This window comes from Echinococcus granulosus, assembly GCF_000524195.1.
Source record: "Echinococcus granulosus chromosome Unknown EG_S00040, whole genome shotgun sequence".
In the NCBI taxonomy this organism is placed as follows: domain Eukaryota; kingdom Metazoa; phylum Platyhelminthes; class Cestoda; order Cyclophyllidea; family Taeniidae; genus Echinococcus; species Echinococcus granulosus.
In genome coordinates, this window is record NW_020170420.1 from 261,829 (window position 1) to 285,993 (window position 24,165).

Here is a 24,165-nt window from a genome sequence, read left to right on the forward strand (position 1 = left end):
GAGATTTCGAATAAGGAGTAGTTGGGATTTTTTGAGAAGAAGCTAATTGGAGGTGAAGGTGGGTGTGGGTGAAATCGCAGTAACGTTTTTTTGTGTTGGGAAGAGCTCGTCAGACGGGTGGCTTTTGTTGACAGGGGCAAGTGGAAGGCGTTCAAACAATCCCTTTATGTGATATTCAGACGAACTCTTCTAAGCATTTAGGCTTGAAATTCTTTTTAAAAAGCTCTTTTCCTAAGGTTAAGCTACTTTGTCGCAATGAGCCATCTCAACTGCTTAATTGTGGGGCTAAATATGGCATGAGAATCTGCAGTTCGTAGTGCCTCCTCTCCATTTGTCGATAGATCGCACGTCGCCTTCTTTGGGAAGCAAGCCAAAGCATTGCCTTGAGTGGGCTTTGCTCTGTTCATTTTGCAGTTTCTTTGTGCAGAAGCACATGGATATTGCATGGGTGGACGACTAAAGTGGGCGCAACACATGCAAACCATGGCGAATCGGCGAAAGCGACCTCAGTTGTTAACGAACCTGACCTTGATGGAGGAGTGAAGTTTTGGGAATTGCGTGGAATAACGAGGATTGGACTCGTGAACAATTGGATGAGCAGCACCTTCTGCTGAGGTTCTGGTGGGGTCACTGCATGTGACTAGGTGATTGTCTGATCTTCAGAGGGTGATACTAATCCCCCTGATGTCTATTAGGAGGACGGAACAGTGATTCCCCTCCCCCATTCCGAGGTGCAGTATGTGTGAAATTTGCATTGTACTGTGGGAATAGGACTTTTCACACAAATTTTCTCACACTGTCTCTCTAGAAGGTTTTCCTCCACGACCTCAAGCTCCATCGAGGAGATAAATCTCAATCAATGAACACTTTTCTCTGCCTGTCTTAAAATTGTGAAGTTGGAGTTGAATGGATCAGCCGGTAGTTGGCCAATGTCATAAAACCCCATCCACCACACATATTAGAGAGGGGAACAGCCTTGTGGGAATGCAGTAGTGGATCGGTTGGAGGCAACTCATGATGTGCTTGTTCGGTTTGAAAAAGGAAGATTTGAAATACAAAAATGCAGTTTTCATCCCCGATCAGTGGTCATGTCAAAGTGGATAACAAAGCGGTCGAATTCGCCCCCAAACGTTCCACTGTAAAACTCAACAAAAGTTGTAACGATAGGACACAAGTGACAGGCAACATTTCCGGTTTTATGCCGGGAAGGCGCATTTTCAATAGAAAAAAAAACTACAACCACAACAACAACGCCAGTATCGCTACACTAAGATAAAAAAAGGAGAACAAAAAACATCACCAGAGCCGGGTACAAAAGGCCGCGCTTTAATTTGAATTCTTGTATTTCAAAAATCCATAAAATTTATAAAATTTTCGGAGTCACCTTTCAATAGAGTTGGTTTGATGAAAATTTGGGTGGAATGCGCAAGACGTTGCCCACCAGGGTCATTTAATTCTCGGAGGCAAAAATAGGAAAACCACAAATCGACCGGGCGACATCGCTGCACCAAAAAACTGTTTAATTTTCGTCCTTGTCCTCCTCCTCGCTATCCTCGATGGGCAATTCCTCTTCCTCCACTTCGGATTCGTCTTCTGAAATCAAATCCTCGGCGCCTTCTACAGTGTAGGAGCTGTCTTTGGAATTACCTCCACGAGACGAATGCGGCGATGCAGTAGAGAGGGTAGTTCCACTGGAATGTCTCGTTGACACGTCTGTATCGTGAATCTCCTGACCTGCGAGGTCGCGATTTTTCAGATTTCCTAGCCAGAAGGCATCAGCACAGTGGTTTTGAGCTAGTAAGAGCTAAAAGAGGCGGGGAGAAAAATTCACCAATTTGAATGTTTGACGAGACAGTTAAATGTGGATCTTATTAAGGCACTTAGACTGTTAAAAAACTGGAGGACTGTGGAGGTCAGGCGAGCTCGATTAAACCAGGAATAGAGTGGTGGCCTAGGTGTGACATGAGGAGTTTGCTCTAGGCTGATCTCAAAAGGCTAATAAAGGGCGACCGATAAAATCCTCTGACGTCGTATAAAAGTGGGGAAAAAATACCCTCTTATCACATGGTCCCTCTGCTATTTTGAGGGAGCATAGTCCTCAGTGCGCCGCTCCCTGTCGTCTATCAGACATCTCAACAACTCAAAAGTCGATAAATCCCCACCCGAGAGCCACCTTCTGCTAAGTTAAGAGCGATTCCGTATCGTGGTAGCAAACTGCAGCGACTGGATATGTTACCTTAGTGGCATTACTTTCTCTCCGTCTCTGTAGTATGAACAATCTCCTACAACATCACGTTTACAGAGAGCTGGACCTCCGGCTCTGGATCATAGGTAATCCAACTGATACCACCAAATGTAGAGCCAGTCATTGATAAGGAATGAATCAAAACCAGTCTGCTCAGCTTCCCCTGATCCTTCAGTCATATGTGATCGTTTGATCGTCTCGGGGGTCCCGAGTGGCTGCCGCCCATTTGTACGCGCATTGTAACTAGCAGTACTATCAATCCGCGTGGGTGCATCTCGATAGAAGTGATGGTGGTGACTGTACGAGACTCGTCACCGATCATGATGGATGATTTAGGATTAGAGGTGTTTGTGGCTTTAGCAGCCCTTCTGTGTCGAGTCTTCACGCAACGGGGCATACACAAAAAGCACCCTTCCCTCGCCGCCACATCATCACCAATGTAGGCCTACATGTGGCTTCATTATTAACTCATGGAAACCAGTGCCACAGTCAGAATGGACACAGCCGCAAACTAAGTGCCATGAAGGCCTACCGATACGTGCAAGATCCGTCGCTGAGATTTCTAGAGTAGGGTACCAGCAACACCGGTTGAATAAGAAACACATAAAAGAAGGCTGTTATTGTTTCATTTAACAGCTAAATAAAGTTCCATTTGCCCCGGGGTGTATTTTTGTGCTTATCTTAACGTGACCTGTTAGCCTTATTGTGAAACTGATGTTAGTACCATAACAAAGCTGCATTCCCATGGAAACACTCAAAATGTAGAAATGAGTTCAAGTCGAAGAAGTGCGCGCCTCTCCGCTATGTGATGACATTTGACTCACAACATTCGTGTCTCGACCTGCGCAATGAACTGTAGAAGAGAAAACATTTCAGTGGTTGCTGTTGTTACCAGTCGACTCGATTCAGATGAATGTGGTCCTTCATTTGTGCATCCAACATAGTGGTTATACCCTTCCCAGAGCGCATTCAACAAGTGTATACCTGATACCTATGTGATCATCCAGCGCTTAGAATTTGCTAAGTCCACAGTTTCTGTAAGCAAGACTGGAGAAGGTGGCTACTTTGACACTGCAAAAAGGTCTTGTGAAAATAAAAAAATCATACCTATGAGACGCATAAATATGTACAAGCAACAAATCTTGACTAAGTCCACTATTCCTATCACGTTTTACCGTTTACAATCAATTCCATGACTAATCTTTGCATCTCTTCTGAATACCTGGTCATGGACTTCAAGAGATGTCAATATCACTCAGAGATGATAGAACATGGAGCATTGCTTCTTCGTTGGGCAACAGTTACCTTGACACTGTAGACAAAGGCCTCCAGACACTTGCGTGTCTGTGGAATCAGTGGAGTGAGGCGGGCCTCTCGTCTAGTCTTGGCATGAACGCAGATACGTTGAAGGAAGCGAGTCACCTGTTGAACACTTCGAAGGAATTTCAACACTTCTGAACCATGACTTCTGGAGACGAACAAAAAAAGTAAGGAGATGAATGAGCAAATGGGTCACATGGCAGCGACTGCAAATTCAGTAGCTCCATGTCACATGGACTTCAGGCCCTGATGGGAGGAGAGTGCAAGTCAAACTTCCACCACAACTTAATCGCCTTAGAACGGTCCGCTTCACTTCGTCACTTCTCCGTTAGTGTGAGTGTATCCAAAGTGTGCCGAATTTCCACAATTCTCCATCTGCCCGTTCATTTTCGGGTTCTTGAATGATTGTGCTGTGTCGGGTTTAACCCTCATAGAGAAAGCTTCGTCGGTTTCCTGCAGAAATGGAGGCTAGTTTTGCATTTCTCGGCTTTTTGCCCACTGGCTGAAAATTTCTTCACAGGAATGACTGCTGTGTGTAATGGCCCTGATATCAACTCAGACAGGATTGTCTTCCGCAAATACCTTCGTCTTTGAAACACTCATACCATTTAATCAAATGTCTTACTACTAAGTAGGCAACCATCCCACTGCTTTACTGTGCTGTTCTTGAAGCTTCCCAGTGTTCCGTCAGCGCCTGCTGTACTGCCATTCCCCACCATCTTGGGTAACAGTGCCTAAAAGGACTGATGCCTCTGGATACTCTCAGAAACTGGAACAGTTTTCCCATTCAGTTGTACAATCTCTTGAGTCACCGTGGCCTTCTGGTTTCCATCCCAGAGCTATGATCATCCATCCAATGTCATCTCTGCTAACAGCCTATCAACCGCTCCGTACATTCATGTGAGATCCTCTGACAAATATCCCTACCAAATGTGACTGATCTGCTAAACGCTCCCCCCACCCCGAGTGGAGTGTTAGGTAGCAACACTAAGTGGATAACTTTTCATATCAAGTGGGATAGGTCTACCCCTTCACTAAAGTGGAATATACGTCGAGCATCCCAAAGAAAAAAAAACATTGTACCAAATTGTTGTGGATATTCCAACATATTCAAATTTCCCTAACAATTGAGCGGAAGCGAGTCACTAGCATCGCGTAAACACATTAATTAGGCAAAAAAGTGATTTATTCACTGTCACCTTTTGATGGGAAATGTCCACACCCATGTCTCGTCACGATTTTGATATTCCCTTCACCCTTAATTGGGATACTGATGAAAACCGTCCTGTAATTTTTGTGTATTAAATTAGCATCAGTTTTAGGCTGTTCGAGTGGTCCAATTAGGCTTTTAGGTCATTCTCTGTGACCAGGAATTATAATCCAAGATTGTGTCGATTGTCCCTCATGTTTGACAAAGTTTTTCGGGTCAGTCCAAGACCTTCTTTGATGGAATATGGAACCAAAAAAGTAAGTAAAAGGAGTAACTTTGTCACCACCCCTAATAGACAAAGCACACTTGGACCAGCTCAATCCAGACACTACCGCAATTAGCATGACACGTCACAGTGGCACGGGATGTGCGCATGGAACGAAAGCGCAGAAACTGCATTTACGGACTTCAAACGCACTACGGTACGGTGGCGGAGCATCCAATCACTTACAAGTAAGACATTTGATTGAGCGGTATGAAACTCTGAAAAGACGAATGTATGTGTGTCTGGGATAATCCCCCTTCATTGTCAGTCTTGTAAGGAAATACTCAGCCAGTGGGCGAAACGCTTGCCTACGCCCATCCTCGGACGCCTGATAGATGCACAACTAACCCGACCTGTCGCATGGCAAAGTTGCACAGGAGACGGATGGATCTTTCAGTAGGGAAAAGATTAAACACAGCACAGCATGATGCAGTAATTAAAAACCACGTCCGTGAACGGGGAGACTAAGCATTTTGACAAGTCAGCGCACTCCGAAAGCGAGGAGAGGGTGAAGTGGACTGTAATAGGATAGCTCCTTCTAGGCCAAAACTGCTTTCCAGGTATTCCTGGAGCGGTGAGATATAAATGTGGTGGCAGGAACTTACGACAAAAAAAGGCTTAAATTTCGCCCTCAAGATGTCCTCCCTTGTTTTCCTTTTTTTTTTCAGCTAACTCAAAAGATCCGATTCGCCTTTAATGCTCCTCATGAGAATTGACCAAGAACAGAAAAGGAGGAGCAAGTTAGAAATCTTCTAAATAATTTAATTCCACCGCCTTCGCATAACCCTAAGCCTTGAATTATTGTGGCCATTCTTCCACTGTAAAGCAAAAAAGAGCGGTGCTGAGATTCACTTCACTCTAGCCAACTAACACGGAGGAGAGAAAAAAACTACCCCATCCCCCTGCATTAGAGACACACGGCTGCGATAGACATCAAGTCCTTATTGTTGTCATTGGCGCTCCTGCTGCTGTTGTCGTTGTTGTTGTCATACAAATGAAATGATTTTTTATAAAGTTGGAAGAACAAAACAATAGCCCACCTCAACACCCCCAATTCAGCAAGTAACAAAAGATATTTGCAGTTTAGAGACCTGGGAGAGGAAGAGAAGAGAAGGGGAAGGAAAAGGAAAGGCCACCCAACAGGCAAGCCCAGTAATCAATCAAAACGTTAAAATAATTTTTCCGAAAAGAAGGGGGAAAATAAAGAAATAATTTGTCAGGAGGTTGTTCTTAAAGACCAAAAGTGGTGCTTATAACCAGCCAACTGTCAAGCTGAATAAGATAGACGTGCTTAGACTTTGCACCCATGACAGTTCGAACAAAAGTCAAACAAACAAACATCTCTTAGTGTGAATGGCCCAAAACCCAGCGTCTAAGTCAAGGGGCAAACTAAAAGAGCATTTTAGGCTAGTGAGTAACAGCCTTGAATCTAGTTAAATTTTCAGAAAGCAGATGAAAAACGCCATATAGGGGAGTAGTCCCCGTCGAAGGTACCCTCATTCATGAGTAGAGCACTGAGTGGGCAGTGGATGAAGTTGTCTAGCCAGATCCCCTAGAAGAAAATACATCCTCTGTCCTGCCGTTATTTGTTAAACCGAACCAAGTGATTGGTTCTATCAGGGTGGACGCTGGGTTAGCTACGGATCAGGTGATAAGGATCATCTTATGAAGGAGGAATAGTTGAAGAAAAAAGTAAAGTAACTTTAAAAGCAGAAGGCAGAAGCTTCTTAGCATTGTGAAGCCCTCAAATCAGAGCGGTAAAACTTAGCGAGTGAATTAGAAATGGGAAGTGACAAGTGACCCTGCCTTATGACACATGTCGATTCACTCGAATGCCACTGTGATGACCGAAGTGGAAGGATGATCATGGGAGAGTTTTCAACCTCCACAACGAGCACGAACCCTCCAGTCCTTCCATAAGTCCAATTCCAAATTGGTAATTCACTGAATCGTCTTCGAAGACAGCTCAAACTCTCCGACTGGTCCAACTAAGGCGTTAAAAAGGAGAAGGTAGGAGAATAACAGACCCAGATTGAATCCTGAAAGCTGGCGAAAAGTACCAAATAGATGGGGAAATATTATGAGTTCAGAAAAAAAAATAATGGAAAGAGGGAGGTTAAACGGACTTGAAAGGATAATTCAAGAAGAGCGCGATTCCATAGCAATCTCAATCAGTGAGAAACATTCAGACAAGAGACAATTACCAACTCACCGGAACATGGCATTCAGGAAGGGCATAGCCCCCCGAAGCAGATGCTCCACAAACATTCGTCCAGCACGCATTAGATACGGCAGGAGGTCGAAGAAGGCTCGACTCGGAGTGTCGCTTTTGGTCGCTTCGGTGATACAAACGAGGACTCCCAAACAAGCACTCCATTGGTTCAAAAGGTCCACACTTCGACTACCCGCAGTTGCGATTGTCTTCTTTGCCAGTTTTCGAACGCAGCTACAAGATGAGGAGGTAAAGTTTCCAGGCTTCAATTTAAAAGGCAATATCCTGCAAGTCCCCAAGCCCTTCTCTGAATACACAATTAAGCTACCTTCCAGACTTGTATGCCTTATGACGTCTTTGAGGTTAAGTCCTAGAGTGTGTAAGCGGCAAATTGGTGAGATAGGCCCAACACTTCATTCCCGGTAAAAAGTACAACCGCCGTGTTGGATGCACCAAGGTGGGAGTACTCAAAATGAGCCACAGAATGATTGGGCATGTGAAGACACGCAACGTGAGTCAGGTGCCATCATAACGAGGAGAGGCGCGCAATTCATTGTCGTGAATTTATTCATTCATCTTGAGTAGTTCTATGGAAATGCAACTTTGCTTCACAAAAAAGATGGGAGGAAGCGCTGACAGGACTGCTACGGCATGGGCACGAAAAGCACATTCTGGAATGAATGGAACCTTCTTCCATTATCAAAAGAAACAACAACAGCTTGCTTTGTGTGATTCTCATTCAATTGGTATTCCTCGTACTCCACATTTAGAAAGCTCAATGACAAAGGTGACTGGGTCAGGGCCCGAACAACCTCGCACGAATCGGTGCGCCTTTATGGCAGTTAGTTTGAGGCTGTGTCCGTTCCGACTGTGCTACTGGTCTTCCGTGGGTGGGTGTAACATTAGTGGCTACGTGGCGGCGTAAATCCGACACCTTCGAGTATACGCTATCAGAAAGGATGTGTTGGTTGCTATAGGGGAAAGACATCTGCCATGGATAGCTGAATCCATGGAGACTGGGTAGGGAGGGTCTACTAAAGTCACACAGCATTTTGGTACCTAATATCGATTCATCGAATGCTGATTCTAATGACCTGACCCAGAAAGGCAATCACAGGGAACTTTCTCTGAAGCCGTTGCCCAAAACAAGGCGGGATAATGCAATTCAGGTCTCCACGCTGAGGATATGGTGTTTTTCTCACGTGCCTGGTACGCACATAGGCAGGCAACTTTGACCTCGTGAGGTTTTATAGGAACTTCAGAGACACCCTCGACACTAAATTTAGCCTACAGACGCAGTTATTTTTACCGGGAATCGGTGTTAAAGTGTAACAGATCGTAAAAAAATATGCAGCGGCTTAGATAAATACTACGGTTACGGCAATAAGACCGCATCTCGGTAAATGAATGAACGCGGTTGGTGTTAGCATAGGATTGAAATATCACCACAGTCGACTCGGCATTTCATCAGTGAGAGTCTGAACCAAATCGCCACTAATCTCTCATGAAGATAAATTTCTAAAGCAACCCCACCAGTAAATATGGCTAGTTTTTCAAATTCTCAACCTCGTTCTTCATCTAAATAATCCCCAACAAAGTAGCTAAGCAATTTTCTGTTCCGTTCAAGACTTCTCCTTGGAGTAAGCACTTCACACATCGAAAAGAAAACCCCCCATTTTTTTCCCCTCCGCAGGCTCGATAAATCAGGAATTTCAGCCAGTAAATTATTCACTGGAGACAAAAATTTCAGTGTTCGACCAATGTCTGCAAAGCTTCCATTAGCAAAAAGATTTCTCAGTAAACATGAACCACTCCAAAACAGCCCACTTCACTTCGCCTTCAGCGATGGTGAATGTCTCGGTTTCCACCGCTCATTTTGATCCATCAACAGGTAGTCATACGGAGAAGAAAATCCTGGCCTGCCTGGTTGATATGCTTTTTCTAATGAAGTGCAACTCTTCTGTGCTGAGTGAAAGCTGGGGGTTGCCTTGGTAGTCGCATAAACGGGCCTTTCGTGAATGTCTGCCTTCACTGTTCTCACAGGGAAGACTCGTCCAACTCCCCTATCATTTCACCACAGGGCATGCGCAAAACTGAATAGTTCTTCATAGGTATAACTGCTGTCGATAGTAAGCTGGAAACCACCGCGGACGTAGTAGGCACTGACATCAAAATTTTGTCACCAGTCAATTAGGTGCCTTACTGCTGAGCGGCTGAACACCATATCACTATAATTGGAGTCTTCTGCAGATAGGCGCTAGTAACGATAGCTACGGCTTTGGATAAGAGACTGATGGGTGGGCAGGTCCTTTGAGAAAAAAAACTGGCTCCTTTTTCAAAAAAGCTTCGACAGCAAAGCGGAAATGGTAGAATAGGCGAGACAACCGAAACTAAGGTGCCACGTACAAACAAAAAGCCTCCAACACCTTCCTCCCATACAGGCCAGAACTCTGAGTTGTAAGACCGCTGTAGCAGAGGCGACCTTGTCGAGTGATATCGCCGTTGTCACGACCCCGGCCCTGGAGAAGGGGCAGAAGGTTGAATTTGATGAGATTGATAAGCACCTCCAGGCACTCATTCAGGGGACTTGGTGAAGGGCCAAAGAATGGCGAATAGAGGTGCAAGGCGATGAGGGTGCCCAGACAGTCCTTGTGAGAGCAAGCTGCAGTATAAAGGCGAGTGCTGAGAAACAGTTGTGTGCGTGAGTGCGGAGAAATGAGGATTGGAGTGAAGGGAGCTGTGTGGGGTTACCTTTCCAACCAGCTGTCGTTTCCCAAGCCATGCTCATGAGGGAATGCGTGTAATCGAGCAGATTTGAATGCTATAACGGAGAGAAGTTAAGAGGAGTTATGCAAGGATAAGGAGAACTTTTTCGCAGATGACGGCTTCAAAAGAGAAATGATCTTTCTGGGAGTCAAAAAAGGGACCGTTTTCTTAATTTAACCCATCGTAAATGGCCAAATAGTCAACGATTACACTCTAGCACCGGTCTCTTCAGCCTTCTACAAGGCGGCCTCTGCGGCAGCAGCACGCACCTCTGTCCAGGTCTTCGACACTCGTCATGACTAGTAACGAGCAGGATATGTGCGATACAGTTCATTTTTAACGAGGTATGTGAAAGCTTTCATTGGTGGTTTCAAGAAGACTTCCATCCAGATTAACAATAATGGTTACTATGGAAGAAAGACGTCTTTTACAGATGGCTGAATCCACGAAGACGCAGTCTAGAAGGGCTGTTCAAACTAATTCGACTACTGACATCATGGAGGGAGATCGAGGTCGACAGATTTTAAAACATTCACAAACGGAGCTGCTTACAGATGAAAATAGGCGGCAGGGGGGCGAAGTGAGGACAAGGCTCTCAGTGGCCACTCCTACCGACAGCGATCACTGGCAAAAGGTAGCATAGGTTTGGACCATGCCTCCTTTATATACTATTTCAATAGCGTTTGCCCTTCATATACTGTACCACCATAGAATAAATTCAATCAGCCTCTCAGCCGGAAGAGGAGCCGCGAGGGACGACAGTTAGAGCAAGAATGGGAGCTACAAGGCTGAATTTTGTTTTCCAGCATAAAGCTATCACAGAGACTGTTCATACCAGCACACATGATATGGGTTTATACAAAGCTGCTTTTAGTCGCGTCCTCAGGGGTAACTCGCAGGCTACGCTGAAACGATACATCACATTGTAGAGTGGAGCTGACCAAAGCTGGTTCTTGTGGTGTTTATATTAGGACAGGGACAAGTTCGTGTGGCTTTGAAAATAGAAAGTAAATAACAACCAATATGAGAAAACATCGCTCCTCTTCAACCAAATACAAACCTGCTGCGAATTCCAGTATGAGCCACTTTCCCCCTAGAAACAAACAAGCTAAATCTTGGCATTTCCCCTCCTCCAGCAAATTTACTTCCCAACTGTCTGGTATGCGCAGGGTCAGACGATTGTCCAATGTCCAAGGATGATGATGATGGACACAAGGAGAAATATCATGGAATTACAGAGTTGGAGGTGGAGTATACAGCAGTATTTTCTTTCCTCCTCCTCTCCCTCCGTTTCCCTCCTCAAATGTGATATGAAATCCTGTCACTGATAGATTCGGCTGCGATATGGGGTGCTAGTCATTTTCTTCACGCTAACTCACTATTCCTGTCCGTTTCTTGATGGACATATTCCCACGCGCCTTTAAATTGTATCCTATAGAGTGGGTAGGTCTAAGCCTATGCCTGTTGTTTGGCCTTTAGCAGGTAAACAATTCCGTCTGTACGCATAGTCTTTTGAGGATGAATGAAGGAAGGTAAGTAAACTGCTTCATCACTTAGGCTAAAAGTAACCGACAATTGCTTTTTACAAGTTAGTCTCCAATTATTAGGGTCGCCATAGCAACACGTAATTCCTGAAGGCCATTCATCACCAGAAGGGAAATTGTTTAAACCAACATCTCTTTGAAAGGTTTACACCTTTTACATGTCTTAATGCTGACAGTGAAGCCTCCCACCCCCAAATCGCCGAAAGTCCTTTGACGATAGATGAGGGTTTTGCGCCTTTGTTGCCAAGGTGCTTAGTCCCTTATCACATGTACGAGCTAGCCACCAACATGACCCAGTAGCTTAATGATGATGGGGTTTTGGGGCTGGACATGTGCACTGGACGTTGCAGGTGTTAAGAGGCCTCCCTTGTCATGAGAACCCGTAAAAGCAAAGGTCTCATCACAGCTAAACCAAGTGCTGTTAATTATCCGCACTCAGTTTTAGGCTAAAATCCATCTTTCTGTAGAAAAACTAGTGGGAAAACACCTTGTCACCAATTAAAAAACAGGACTGGCTGTAACACCGTCTTCCCTCCGGTTTGGCTAAGGCCAAAATAGGTGACAGTAAATTCACAGAGAGTCAGCATGTAACCCTCCCCGCCTGCCCGCTGGTCAGTGTGAGCCCGGTTGCCACAATGGCCTAGTTTTAATAACATACACACAACCCATAAACAATCCACTCTGTTTTTTTGTCTAGACATGGCTGTAAACATGGCGTGATATGTTTCACGACGCTATTAGCAACCAGATAAAGGGGAATCAAGAACTGCCTTACAATTTTTTCTCCCAATTCAGACTGACTACCCTATAAAAAGCGGAACTTTGTCCCAATGGTGATAGGCGTTAGGAGTAGAGGAGGGAGGGGATATAACTAACCTCGTTGATGGCAGACTCAGTTGCAGGTACGTGGATGTTCAGATGGCGCGCAAGGGAGAGAACGAAACAGGCGTGGATGAAAGCAGAGGGAGTGTGAGCTAGACCTTGAGGAGAGAAATCCATCAGCCATTGAATGATGCGAAGAACTTCAGCGGCGCTGGGTTCTAACAAAAGATCAGGAGGGAAAGTGGAAGTCGGGAGTGCAACTGGTGACGCGATGGTGTACCAGCCATGGAAATGTGTGAATAAACATTTGATTCTCACTAAAAATACTCCCTGCTAAGTCAGCCACAGAAGAGATCAAGGATAATGGAGCAGTCCAAATCCCGACATTGGAGAGAACTCCCCAAAAAGGCTGGTGGGTAATTATCATGTAATTTTCGTCTTTAACCTCGAGGTTTGCTTCAATTCGCTCGAATGACGACTCACAGTGGCTACCGCAAGGAGCGCCTGAGAACGGTTCTTGAGGCGAGACGTGGGGCAAGCAGTAAAATGGTTACTTCGAATTTGAAGTCAAGAGGAAGAATTGGATTCCTGACGGCATCAAAAGGGTCTAGTGTATTTAATACCAACAAAAATAGCAGCAGACTGTGACACGCCTCACTCCTCTCTTCCCAAAGGGTTTTAAAATCAACGCAATACTTTGAAAGGTGTCAGGTCTTTGACCCTCCAATTCAGACTCAAACAAGAAGGCTCAGAATTGATGGTCTTAGACGTCGCCTACCCCAGGTACTGGCAGATTGTCTGCATCAAACACGGGGATGATGATGATGATGATGATGATTAGGAGTTGACAGAATTGTCAAGGCCATGTAACATCGATGACGACTAACAAAACACATCAAAGACAACTGTCAAGTCCCGCGCCGCAAGAATAGTTGAAAGACCCGCTTAATACGGTCTGCTACCTCCAAAATACGACGCTCTACGCCTTCCGAGCTGAATCCCTTGGAATATACCATGTTTGGAGGGCAGATGAAAGGGCTTAGCAAAGCACACATCAAAACATAACTCAAGATAAATGGCAAACTTGGCACACGCGCGACTAATTCCCTGATCGGTTGCCAGGCAATTCAATTCTCGCTCAACGAGATTGCCCGATATAAGTTTCAGGGTAAAAAGACACCGTTTGTGTCAAACTGTGTCAGCTTGTTGCGCAGATGAAGCAAAACAGTTCCCAGTCCCCTGTTTGTGGAGCAATTAGTAATGCCCAGGTCTTTGAAAGGTATGCTAAAACCCCCCAACTCTGTTTCTCAATCACATAGTTTGTTGTCGGATCGGGTTTAACCCATCCAAATCCTAAATAACTCAGCCAGTAACAGCAGGAACTTGAGAAATTTACAAGACAAGATCCACAGTTGTAATTGAACCCTTCTTATAAGCCCTTATTTTCACCCACGAAGGGATTTCTATCCCTATTTCTTGCGAATTCGACTCTAGGCAACTGGAGAGTCCGGCGGAGTGCTCGCATCTGCCTCGGCAGAGCCTGAACTTCCCAATTCACAAATAGACGACTCCAACGAGAGCTCACGTGATAGGAAAACAAATTACTATTCCCGACATACCTTCTTCCAACAAATATGACAGAGGGTTGTTGCCCTCCCTTTGGATTTGCGGCCACCTTAAGCCCTAGGGCAATCAGACAGAAGTAGTCACATGACACAGTCAGACACAAACAACTTTCACGCCTTATTCTCTCACCTGCGTTGTTTTTGACGAAAAAAGGTACATAAGTGGTTCAGTTTAATTCTTAATTTATCTTGAGACAACATTGACCAAACAATTTTGCTTCAAAATTAGTTCATTCAATCAAATGGTGGGACGATCGACAATCAGTTTTCCACAAAACGATGGAATAGGACAATTTCCAACGGAAATAACGAAGCAATGCCTCACATCCAGCCTTTAATCTTAAAATGAGAAACGACTCACCTTCACCAGCCACACAGATTCCTTTCCACTACAGCAGATGTTGATCAGTGGCAGAATTGATGGATTAGTACGACAGGAAGTCGCCACCAAGACTAACGGTCTTGCAGGGAGGGCACTCAGGATACAAAATCCCATCTGTTGCTCGCATTTAGGTACCTAGGGCGATGGATTAGCTCTGAGCGCACAGAGACAACCAACTGGTGCGGTGGGAATGGTGGTATTAGCGATCTGCGCCAGTGGATTTCTATGCGCACGACAAACCCGAGAGGTCGGAAATTGAGTAAATGAAAAGGACAGAGGAAGTGAATGCAAATCAAGGGAAATAAAGTATGATAGGTTACAATAAAATTGGTGGCCTTTTGCGTGAGCCATGATTTAGGTCAGGATGTTAAGTGTCAGGTGCTTGCTGTAGACGCCACAACAGCCATCGGGGTCAACGTGGATAACAATGGTGATTCATTCAAAATAAGTAACTCATTTGGTGACCCTCGATGCCGTTGTGAAAGAATGAGGGGTTAGTTAAGTCCTCCTACTGCTGCCTAACGCTAGACTAGGGTTTCGACAAAATCCCTCGAAGTTGGCTGGCGTATCCTCAAGAGTGCAATGGTTCACAATGGCAAGATTTCATAATCCAGTAAGTAGAGAACAGTACAAAATTCAGTGACCACTTCAAAAGGCAAAATAGCACAGTTTCCGCTCTGCCGATGGACAACAATCGAGGCAGTAGTTAGACAACACCGCCTTGGCCCCACCTCAAACCTGTCTCGCGCATTGCCAGTGCGTTTGTGACCAAGACTAGACTCGAACACTAGGAATGGAATCTCCATGACTAGCAGCCAAAGGCCTTTGTCATTCACTATCCTCCTTCCCACTTCGTTCACTCATATATCGCAAGGGAGGAGGCATCAACCGGGGTTACAAGCTTACTAATTATAACCAAGCACATCGTGTGATGGGGTTATCATCTGCCCTTCAGGTCAAAAAGTCTATTCGTCCCACTAATTTGTCTTCAAATAACAATATAAGATAACCACTAAACATCAAGGCAGTGTTTCAACAAAAGCTAATTCCCCTCGGCTAACCCCAACTATCTTCAACATAATGCCCAACCAAAACATAGCAATTCACCTCAAAAGGAGGTCAAAAATTCTTTCCATTTAACGAAACTGCGGCCTCGTAAAACAATCTACGCCTTTTAGTTTTATGGCTTCACCTGCCGTCGTAACAGAAATAAAATTATCTGGGTGGCATGGAGTTCAAACGTCCTTACTCAAGCAGAAAAGTGAACTTATAGCGTCAGTCATGCAGTGGCACTGTAAAAAGGGCTTTTAAGACCAAAGGCGAGGGAGCAACAGGTCAAAACACACACAACACAGGATGGTCATTTGTGTACTTTCCACCACAGAGTTATTCGTGCCGACAGACAAGTGATGCTGCGGTGGTCTACACTTCATCTGAATTTTGGGAGGTCTATGCATGCTGGGCATCACTTTTGACCAGAGACGAAGTGCTAGATGTCGCAGTGACCTTGATAAGGGTTTCGACAGGGGATCTTAGGACCGTATTATTAAGTAGGATGAAAATTGCGGGTATCGTTCAACTGCGAAATCAAAACGAGCGTCATATATGACAAAATGGTTGGTTGGTGCAGGCGTACCAGCAAACCTTCCTAATCCGAGGCTCTGAGGATATTCGGTCAATGTTGTGTGCTATGAACTGCCCCACCGTTGTGATCTTAAGCGGAAAATCAAGGCAATGAAGACTTCAAAACAGAGGTCTTTGCTCCCAACAATCTGAGCACGCTCGCACCCGGACTGCTGGTGTACACGAGACGTCACCATTTTTGCGTATTTATGGCATTTTTATGGCCTTTACGCTAGGTAAATGATAGCCCACTCGAGGTGCGGCTCCATGTGATGTTGACCAATCAGGAGGAACTCAACGACCCTGGATTGCTCTTTTATGAACCCCAAAATTACAGTCCAACATGAACCTCACTCGTAAAATCAGCAAAGTATCACTTACTTTCATTTTCAGCCTCTGGTTGGTTGGATGGATCAGTTGCAAGACCTAGGACATCATCTTCCAGCATGGAGACAGTTGGAAGGTGATAGCTATCGAAGAGGGAGGACTCCGAGACGTCAAGATTGTCCAAACACTGCGCCAAACGCCTGAGACGAGACAGGCAGGTGGCGTCTGATGGAGGGGAGGTTTTGGAAAGTAGGGTGTCCGGGGAGCGTAGAGCACTCACAACGGGCAAGATACCGGTCGAGAGAGCGGTGATACAGTAGAGCGAAGTGGAGAGACAATCAGCAAGGATGCGAGTGGAGGGAGTAAAACTGAGGCGACTCAGACCGAAGGGATCGTTCTCACAATCCTCATCACGGCATTCTAGAGGACAAAATGTAAGCCGCTGTCCAAACTACAAGTTGTGTACTAACCAACTGACACACCGAGTGACTTTACAAATGTTAAATTGCTAATCGCTGAAGAAGTTGTCAGCGGTTAAGTAGCCTAGATGACCAAGCCACGGGGGTTGAAAGCCCCCCAATTTTGGTAGGAAGACTTCCGGGTACAGCAGTGGTAGTGCATCCAAAGGATCTCGATGGATGCTGCAAATTGGACAATGCACGGAAAAAAGTCCATTCCAAGTGCCACCTACTGTAAGCAGAAAATTTGATGAGAATCCCAGGAGTTATATCTAGCCGTTGAACTGAATTATTCGCCGCTTTGTACGGATTTCCCTCTGAGATGCAATTTTTTGTTAGCGAAACCCTTGGACCTATTCCGCCGGGATCTCCTTTATTTAGCTGCCATACTGCACAGACTGAAACTGGGGTAGTTTTCAACCCACTGAGATTAATTTTCGATGTTTCTACTTTCGTGAATTAACTGTTTGTTGTAAAAAAAGTTGTTGATCAGTTACTTGATGCCAAGCCTAGGCTAAAGCTTACAGCGGTTACATTCAGACACAGCGGATGGGGAGCACTCAGGTAATTGAAGACGTAAAGAGAAGCAGTAAAAATGATTGGCTGCAGTGAAGAGAGAAAGAGCCAGTGAAGGTAGCAAGCATGAGGCGACTATTTCGAGATTCGAAATATGCCGCATAGCATTACTTGTCACAAGAAACAATGGTCCTATCGGGCCTCCAGGAGAGGGCGGAGATTTTACCCCTCGGGTCGATGAATATACGTGCATCGAAGTGACTGTCCATCCTATTGCGAGGTTGGGAATGTCACAGAAGAGACCGGCAGATTCCAAAGCCCTCCCGTTATGATGGGGAATAATCGTCTCCGTCTGGCGGTTAACTTTGCCTAACTCAAATGGCCTCGGTCACTGGAAGTGCCGAGGATACCGTTCGGAACAAAAGGGCAACTGAGCATAGTTAACAACAGAAATTCCACAGCATCCAGTGTAGCCTCCCAGTCCACGCATGGATAAATAAATTATGTTCGTTTTAACCCCCTACTTCCAGAGGTTAAGTCCCTTTGCGCCTATTTTTTGCTCCGATGTAATCCTAATGAACCTCCTAACTGTTTTTAAAAACAAGAGAGGAACTTGTTTTCCCACTAGATTTATTCTTCCTACTCTTCTCCCCTCCGTTCGCCAATAAGATCACGCAATTTGCTAGCCCATTAGAATTCATGCAGATTTAATGAACAAAACTGACTTTTGAGTCTACGGGGGATAGGAGGAGAACGCGCTAGCCGCGTCTAATTATACACTCAGTCAGCAAATGTGATGACTATCATCTCATTAGCAAGGATCCATGTAAACATTCCGTGGAATTAGCGTGTGTACACATCTCACACCTTTGCTGGTAGAAGTCGGTCAACTCACATCGGTCGATCGAAAAGGAGGGAAGGGAGTTACCTTTGAAATGTCGAGTCAGAGAGTTCACAATCCTAACGAGGCGGGGAACAACTGCCAGAAGGTAGGAATGACGCAGCTGAGGTGACATCGCATCAAGGCGTTCGAAGGCGTACCAACCAGCTGATGATTTTAGACTGAAAAGGGGGTGAATGATGATTTTTTTTGCGATGAGACGATAGTTTTGCATTCTTTTGGACAAAAGGCATTAGCATCCTCCTAGAGTGCCATATCCTATCCATTTTTAAGCTGCAAGATTTAAAGAATGAAACTCGTCAGAAGAAGGGGATGGGAGTAGAGACATCCAAAGTTGAGCTTAGTCATGCAGGCGAAGGCGTAAAAGGACATTCAACACGTTTAGAAAATTGAATCACTGAAGGGTTGGAAAGGATCAGCCACATTCTAGTGCGCCATGTGACTGTTCCCGTCTGGCTCGGAGATTAAGATGCCCTGCCAAGGTGGGGAGATAGCTGTAAAAACTATTCCCAAACAGCAGCGTCTTATCAAGAGCTAATTCTCGTGGATAGAATATACGTGGGCCTGGAGCGCGGGCTCATCTTCGTCTGCACGGATACGAAAACAGCCTGAGATGTACTGCCTGTGCCTCCACCTCCCGTATAATGGACGGTTTGGGGAGCTTTAAACAAAACCTTTTCGTAACCAATGTAATTCATTTCACAGACTCCATCTCGCTTTTCAAATGACCACATTTAATAAGAGAAGCGGTTTCACATTATCATGACTTTGTAGTTCCACCGGAAAGAAGGGCAATCAAAAGGACGAGGAGGAGCTTTTGGTCATGTGACTACTCTGCAGTGAAAACGGTTGTGTAAATTATCTTGAAGAGGAAGGAAAAATGCTACGCCATATGCTGGACCTCGTGGGCATGTGTGTGAACCGGGAGTGTAAACATAACAAACTGGGAAAACTACAAGGTTCTATCTGATAGAGTCACCTCCTAGTGGAGGGGGGGAAGGGAAAATTAAAACCTTCAAAGTAGCCGAAGAATGCAGTGCTGAGGATATTAGAAGTACAAAGAAGGACTAGAAGTGATTTACGAAACTACTGGATCGCAGGGGGTGATAGACATATTTGGAAAAGGAAGATGGTCGTGCCGAAGGGTGTTGCGTGATTACCTCTGGCTAACAAGCCAGCTGATCATGTTCAACCCTCCCAGGGCAAGTGGCCACGAATCTGATACCTGAACGGCACCTAAGAGGAGCACCTGCTTCCTCTGTTCTTATTCACCAGACCTTTGACCACTCACATCAGCCAATGTGACAAGAACATCGCGATGGCATCGAAAAGACCGCCACTGTTGGTTTCGTGTACGGATGAAAATCCACTGGCCCAGAACGTTAATGCCACCATTCCCATTGCACCATTTTGTCATTTTTATTTCCAGAGGTACCTGAATGCAAGCAACTCAGGGAATCTCTGGTATCCCGAGTGCCCTCCTGTAAGGCGGTCAATCATAGTGACGACTTCCTGTTGCACCGAGCCGCCAATTCTGCTACTGATCACCATCCAGTCTGATGGAAAGGAATCCGCATGGCTGGCGGTGGTGGATTATTCCTGGCTGAGGTAACAAGGGCTCAACATTAGCTTATGCTTCCTCAAATTTAAAAAAAAAGGTTTTGTCGTCGTCTCACTGAACGGGATGTAGGGGAGACGAAAATAATGGTTATTGCTGAACTCCATTATACAAAACCTCAGAGAACAATCCTATTTTGATTGTCTAGACGAGCCCTTTCTCGTGGTTACTTCCCGAATATTTTAAAATGTCTCGAAACCCACACTCTCGTTCAGTTCCCTTGGTTGGCCAATATCACGTACAGACAGATTTGAAGAGTGCTAACACTCCTCATGAGGTCAAGGTCAACTAAAACCCTATGAATACGCGAGAATGGAATCGTCCGTGTACACGCACGCCGTATCCTCCGCTCACTCGTGCTGGTTGGCTATGGAGGTATCCGGTGTTGAAGCTTTGTCTCTTCCGGATCCAAGCTCACGCACGTAAACAGCCATCCACAACAGCTCTCTTCAAAGCAATAGGGTTCTTTCCAAGGAAAATGACAAAAGAAGGAGGACAACATCAACTGCTAAGGGGAGTAATGGTTGTGAAAAGTGCATAAATGACACCAAAATTGTACTGAAGAGGCTTCAATAAAGCACGACACAGTGTTTGCCAAACGGATAACCAAGCAACCGACTAGGGAGCATGGGCACGACAGCGTCAAGGATAAGTCGAGGAAGGATAACTAATGTGGGTAAAAGCGATGGCCCGCATTGAATTGACGAAGGGTTTGAAAAAAACCCTTCTGGGTATTTCCTTTATTGTATGAGATCTATGCTCCCGTTCGTGCTATAAAAAGCCATGTGGGTTGAATGTGGCACCCACGATATCTGATGGGTGTTTATTTAAACAAAAATAAAAGGTGCTACAGCTCTATAGACCTTTGATCTCAGAAAATGACATTCACAACCCGTTTCCGGATTGTGAATGTCTGAGTACCCTTATCACTGAAATAAAAGCCATGCAAGCTCCCTCTCGCAAGTAAGATTTGCGTCAGAGTGCAGTGGATAACTTCACCAAGACTTGTGGTTTTATTAGAAAATGGGTACTTCTGTTGATAACTCTATGTCTAATGACAGCTCAGATTTGATTAAGCCTCAGAGAGACGAAATCAAAGATTGTTTAAAATGTCACAATTCCGGGAAACCTTCCAGCATGGAGTGGTTTTCGTGGCTGCATAAAAAGTGATTAAGATGGAAAGAGGAAGGAAAGAGGAGAGGTAGCAATTATTCACCATTTTTAAGCTTGTCATATAGCTACTTCCGTCCTCTTGTCATAAAATTTGTCATCATTTGAGGTGAAGATGCTTGCCAAAATCACATTTAACTTGTACCAAAGGCGAAGAAACTGCCTTCAATCTGTCCTATACTTGTCAGCGCAAGGCAGGGATAACTTCCTACCTCTCTTTCTCTAAGAGTGCTGCACGAGGGATGAAAAATGGTCGTGAAAGTGATTTATGAAAAAAGACAGCTATTGGAAAAGTGCAGAAAAGCTAATTGCGCATATCAGATCTACCTACATCCCCATTCACAAAAGTCGCCATATCAGAAACCCTAGAACTAAAGATAAAACCGCGAATTTTCAATGCAAGAAACGTAGAAACCTACTCCACTCCAAATACATGATCCACTTTCAACTTGAGTTCATTCAACAAGTAGCAGACAGTGATCCAATTTAGCGGTGTATCTGGAGACTTCTTTCTGCCGAAGTGTTTCACTCCCGAAACATCGTAAATAACATCCACGGCTGCGTCTACAGGTGAGTCAGGGAGAGATGACTCATCAGTCCAGCAGAAATCGGCAGGTTGTTGAAGTGGACTTTGAAGACCGAGGAGAATCGTGGAGAGGTCAAGCTCTCGAAAACAAACTGTCAGAGAAGGCAGAAGGGGCTGTGGTGAAAAGAAAAAAAGGTTTTGCATTCAACTTAAAAATTTGTCAACTTCTCTAAGAGGGCGTAGAAACGTCCGTACCCTGGGGGCAATCCTAGGGCGCAGCCCACAACAGTCATTTCCACCAAGAAGAGTTTAGCCAGTTTGCAGAGCACTTCAGGTTTAAAAACAACCAACCCAGCGCTTCGAAAGACGAAAATGGACAAGATACAGGCGAATTATTCCATGGGAACAGTGAATACAATACAACTACTCGAACATGCAAATGCATGCATATCTTGGGCAGAAGGACATCGACAACAAAGTGGGGCAACTGTGGTAGGCAGGTTCAGTTGCGCTTTGTAGGTACAGGTTAAACTCTGGAAATGGTGAAACATAAATGCAATGAGATGAGATGGTATGAAAAACCGAGTGCAATTGGGACTCCGCCAAATGCACTCTCTTCTGCCGTTTATAAAAAGAAAAAGATGAAAGAGAGGAGGGGACATTGAAGGTCACATATCAAGGATACCTAGTGAATATGGAGCTGGAGGGTCACATTCATACACTTAAACAACTCTTCAACAATCTTCACTTGCATTTAAATCGAATAGGAAAATCCTCCAGGCCCGTGGCCAATTTCATTCTCCTCCATTAAAATGTGATGCTATTTCCCACAAAAAGGGCAATTTCCCAAACCTCTTCTTCCTCCAACCTGCCTTGCATCTGCTCAGCCTTTCGTAAAAAGTGCCTCAGTTTTGGCTTCCTCTTCTTCCCCTCCTCTTTCTGCTTCTTCCTCTTCTTCTTTTAGTTTTTCAACTCTCCTTTCCTATCTCCGCTCACAAGGGACACTCATCCGCAAAGGAAGCGCCACCGAAAGGTAGCAACTTCGCCGAAGCAGGATGTGAGGTCCAGTGGAACCCGTTCAAACGAAACACCTGCATCTACACCATCACCAAACACACGCACAGGCACTTACATTGCGTACTTTGTCGATATGGACGACCTTGTGTGGAATAAAGTAAACAAATCTATGAGTTTCGGTCCACACCAGTGCGACAACCAAGATTAGTGGGCATGTGTAGGCTCGCATACTTTATGAAGTCCTCAGTAATGGCACGATCATCGAATTGGTAACAGCGCCGTGGACTACTCCTCCTGCCTACGGCTATGTCCGACACCAGGCGTTTCTCGCCCTTCTTGCAGAGAAGATGGGAGCTTCCACTGATCCTGCGAAGAAAGATCACGCACAAATAGATCGACTAGTGACACTATAAGTGGGGCATCCGCGATAAATGGCCGAATCAAAGGAGAACTGCACAGCACACTCGTTAGTCAGACCGTTGATACATGTGGTCGGTTAGTCAGCTCGTCCATCACGGGGTGAGCTCATCAGTGGACGAGTTCAACTGGCACAAAGGCGTGAGTGGGTAGGAAAAAACCGAAGATAGGATATACCTGAAGCTAAGATTGATGGATAATCATTAGGCTAGGAGAAGGATATCAGCTGTGGATAGTTGAATTTGCCGGAACACAACATAGACTTGTGAGGAGGAAACTGTCCGTGCCTCGGAAGTGTAGCTAAGGAATGTACCAATTGAGGATAACTAACCGTTTCCTCACTGGGGGTATCATTGAAAGCCGATCTTGACACCCTCGTCTTGAATTATTTCAAACGGTAGTAACCTGCAATTCTCCCTCCCTCACGATCAGAATTAGAGCCGGCTCCAACATGATGTCTCCATCTTTGAGTGATTCACCATTAGGATCACATCAAGGCCTTTCAACCGACATTTGATGCTGTGGGTAGTCAAAGTAGGAGGAGAGAACGAGAAAAAGCGCAGTGCCGATGAGACTTCGCATATCTATGCCTTATAATACAGTCTCGAGTAGTTGACCAGCTTTTCCAGTCTTCCACGATTCAGTTTGCCCTATCTGTGCCATGGTCCACTAAAAAGCAACCTTCCGAGCGGCACGTCTCGTGACCTTACTAAATAATAATCCCGGTGGTAAAGATAAGATAATGAAAAAAGGGTCCTAGAGATATGCCTTTCCCAGTTGGCAAGACTCAAGGCCTCAGGGTGGGAGGGGGATGCTTTCTCTTGAGCTTAAATAATGAATTACATCGAAAATCCACCCGATCTAGTCGTTGAATTGGAGCATATACCATTTAAAACAAATTGATGATGACTTACATCACTTAACAGAGCATTCGACTTCCCACTTCCATTCACACCGGCCAATCGATTCACAGCCGCAGTTTGTTCCAACACCTCACCACCTTCCAAACCCATCGTGGTGGGATTTGCACCTTCACCATTTTCCTCCTCTTCTTCGTCTTCATCGTAAACAGTAGCAGCACCACCGTCCTCATTCTCATCGTGTTCAGTCGCATCAAGAAGAGATTTTGTGCAGACGCGCTTCCGTGGTCGGCCTTTCGCTTCTCGAGAGGGTCTTTTTCGGCTGCAAGAGTAGAAAAGGT

At 45.1% G+C, this 24,165-nt stretch overlaps 1 protein-coding gene across 1 annotated transcript in view; it reads right to left on the reverse strand. All coding sequences in view use genetic code 11, as the record gives it.

The window, feature by feature from the left end:
- Window positions 1-1,519: 1,519 nt before the first annotated feature.
- Window positions 1,520-24,165, reverse strand: part of EGR_05450 (Fanconi anemia group D2 protein) — a gene marked incomplete at both ends in the record, with an annotated part of 32,142 nt that continues 9,496 nt past the window's right edge. The window contains 12 exons of the mRNA XM_024494699.1: window positions 1,520-1,804; window positions 2,499-2,690; window positions 3,551-3,713; window positions 7,253-7,486; window positions 9,659-9,914; window positions 10,004-10,073; window positions 12,439-12,602; window positions 16,396-16,761; window positions 18,244-18,377; window positions 21,424-21,704; window positions 22,733-22,882; window positions 23,879-24,146. Of these exons, the coding sequence (XP_024350884.1) occupies window positions 1,520-1,804; window positions 2,499-2,690; window positions 3,551-3,713; window positions 7,253-7,486; window positions 9,659-9,914; window positions 10,004-10,073; window positions 12,439-12,602; window positions 16,396-16,761; window positions 18,244-18,377; window positions 21,424-21,704; window positions 22,733-22,882; window positions 23,879-24,146 (2,563 nt within the window). The remainder of the gene's footprint in view (window positions 1,805-2,498; window positions 2,691-3,550; window positions 3,714-7,252; window positions 7,487-9,658; window positions 9,915-10,003; window positions 10,074-12,438; window positions 12,603-16,395; window positions 16,762-18,243; window positions 18,378-21,423; window positions 21,705-22,732; window positions 22,883-23,878; window positions 24,147-24,165) is intronic.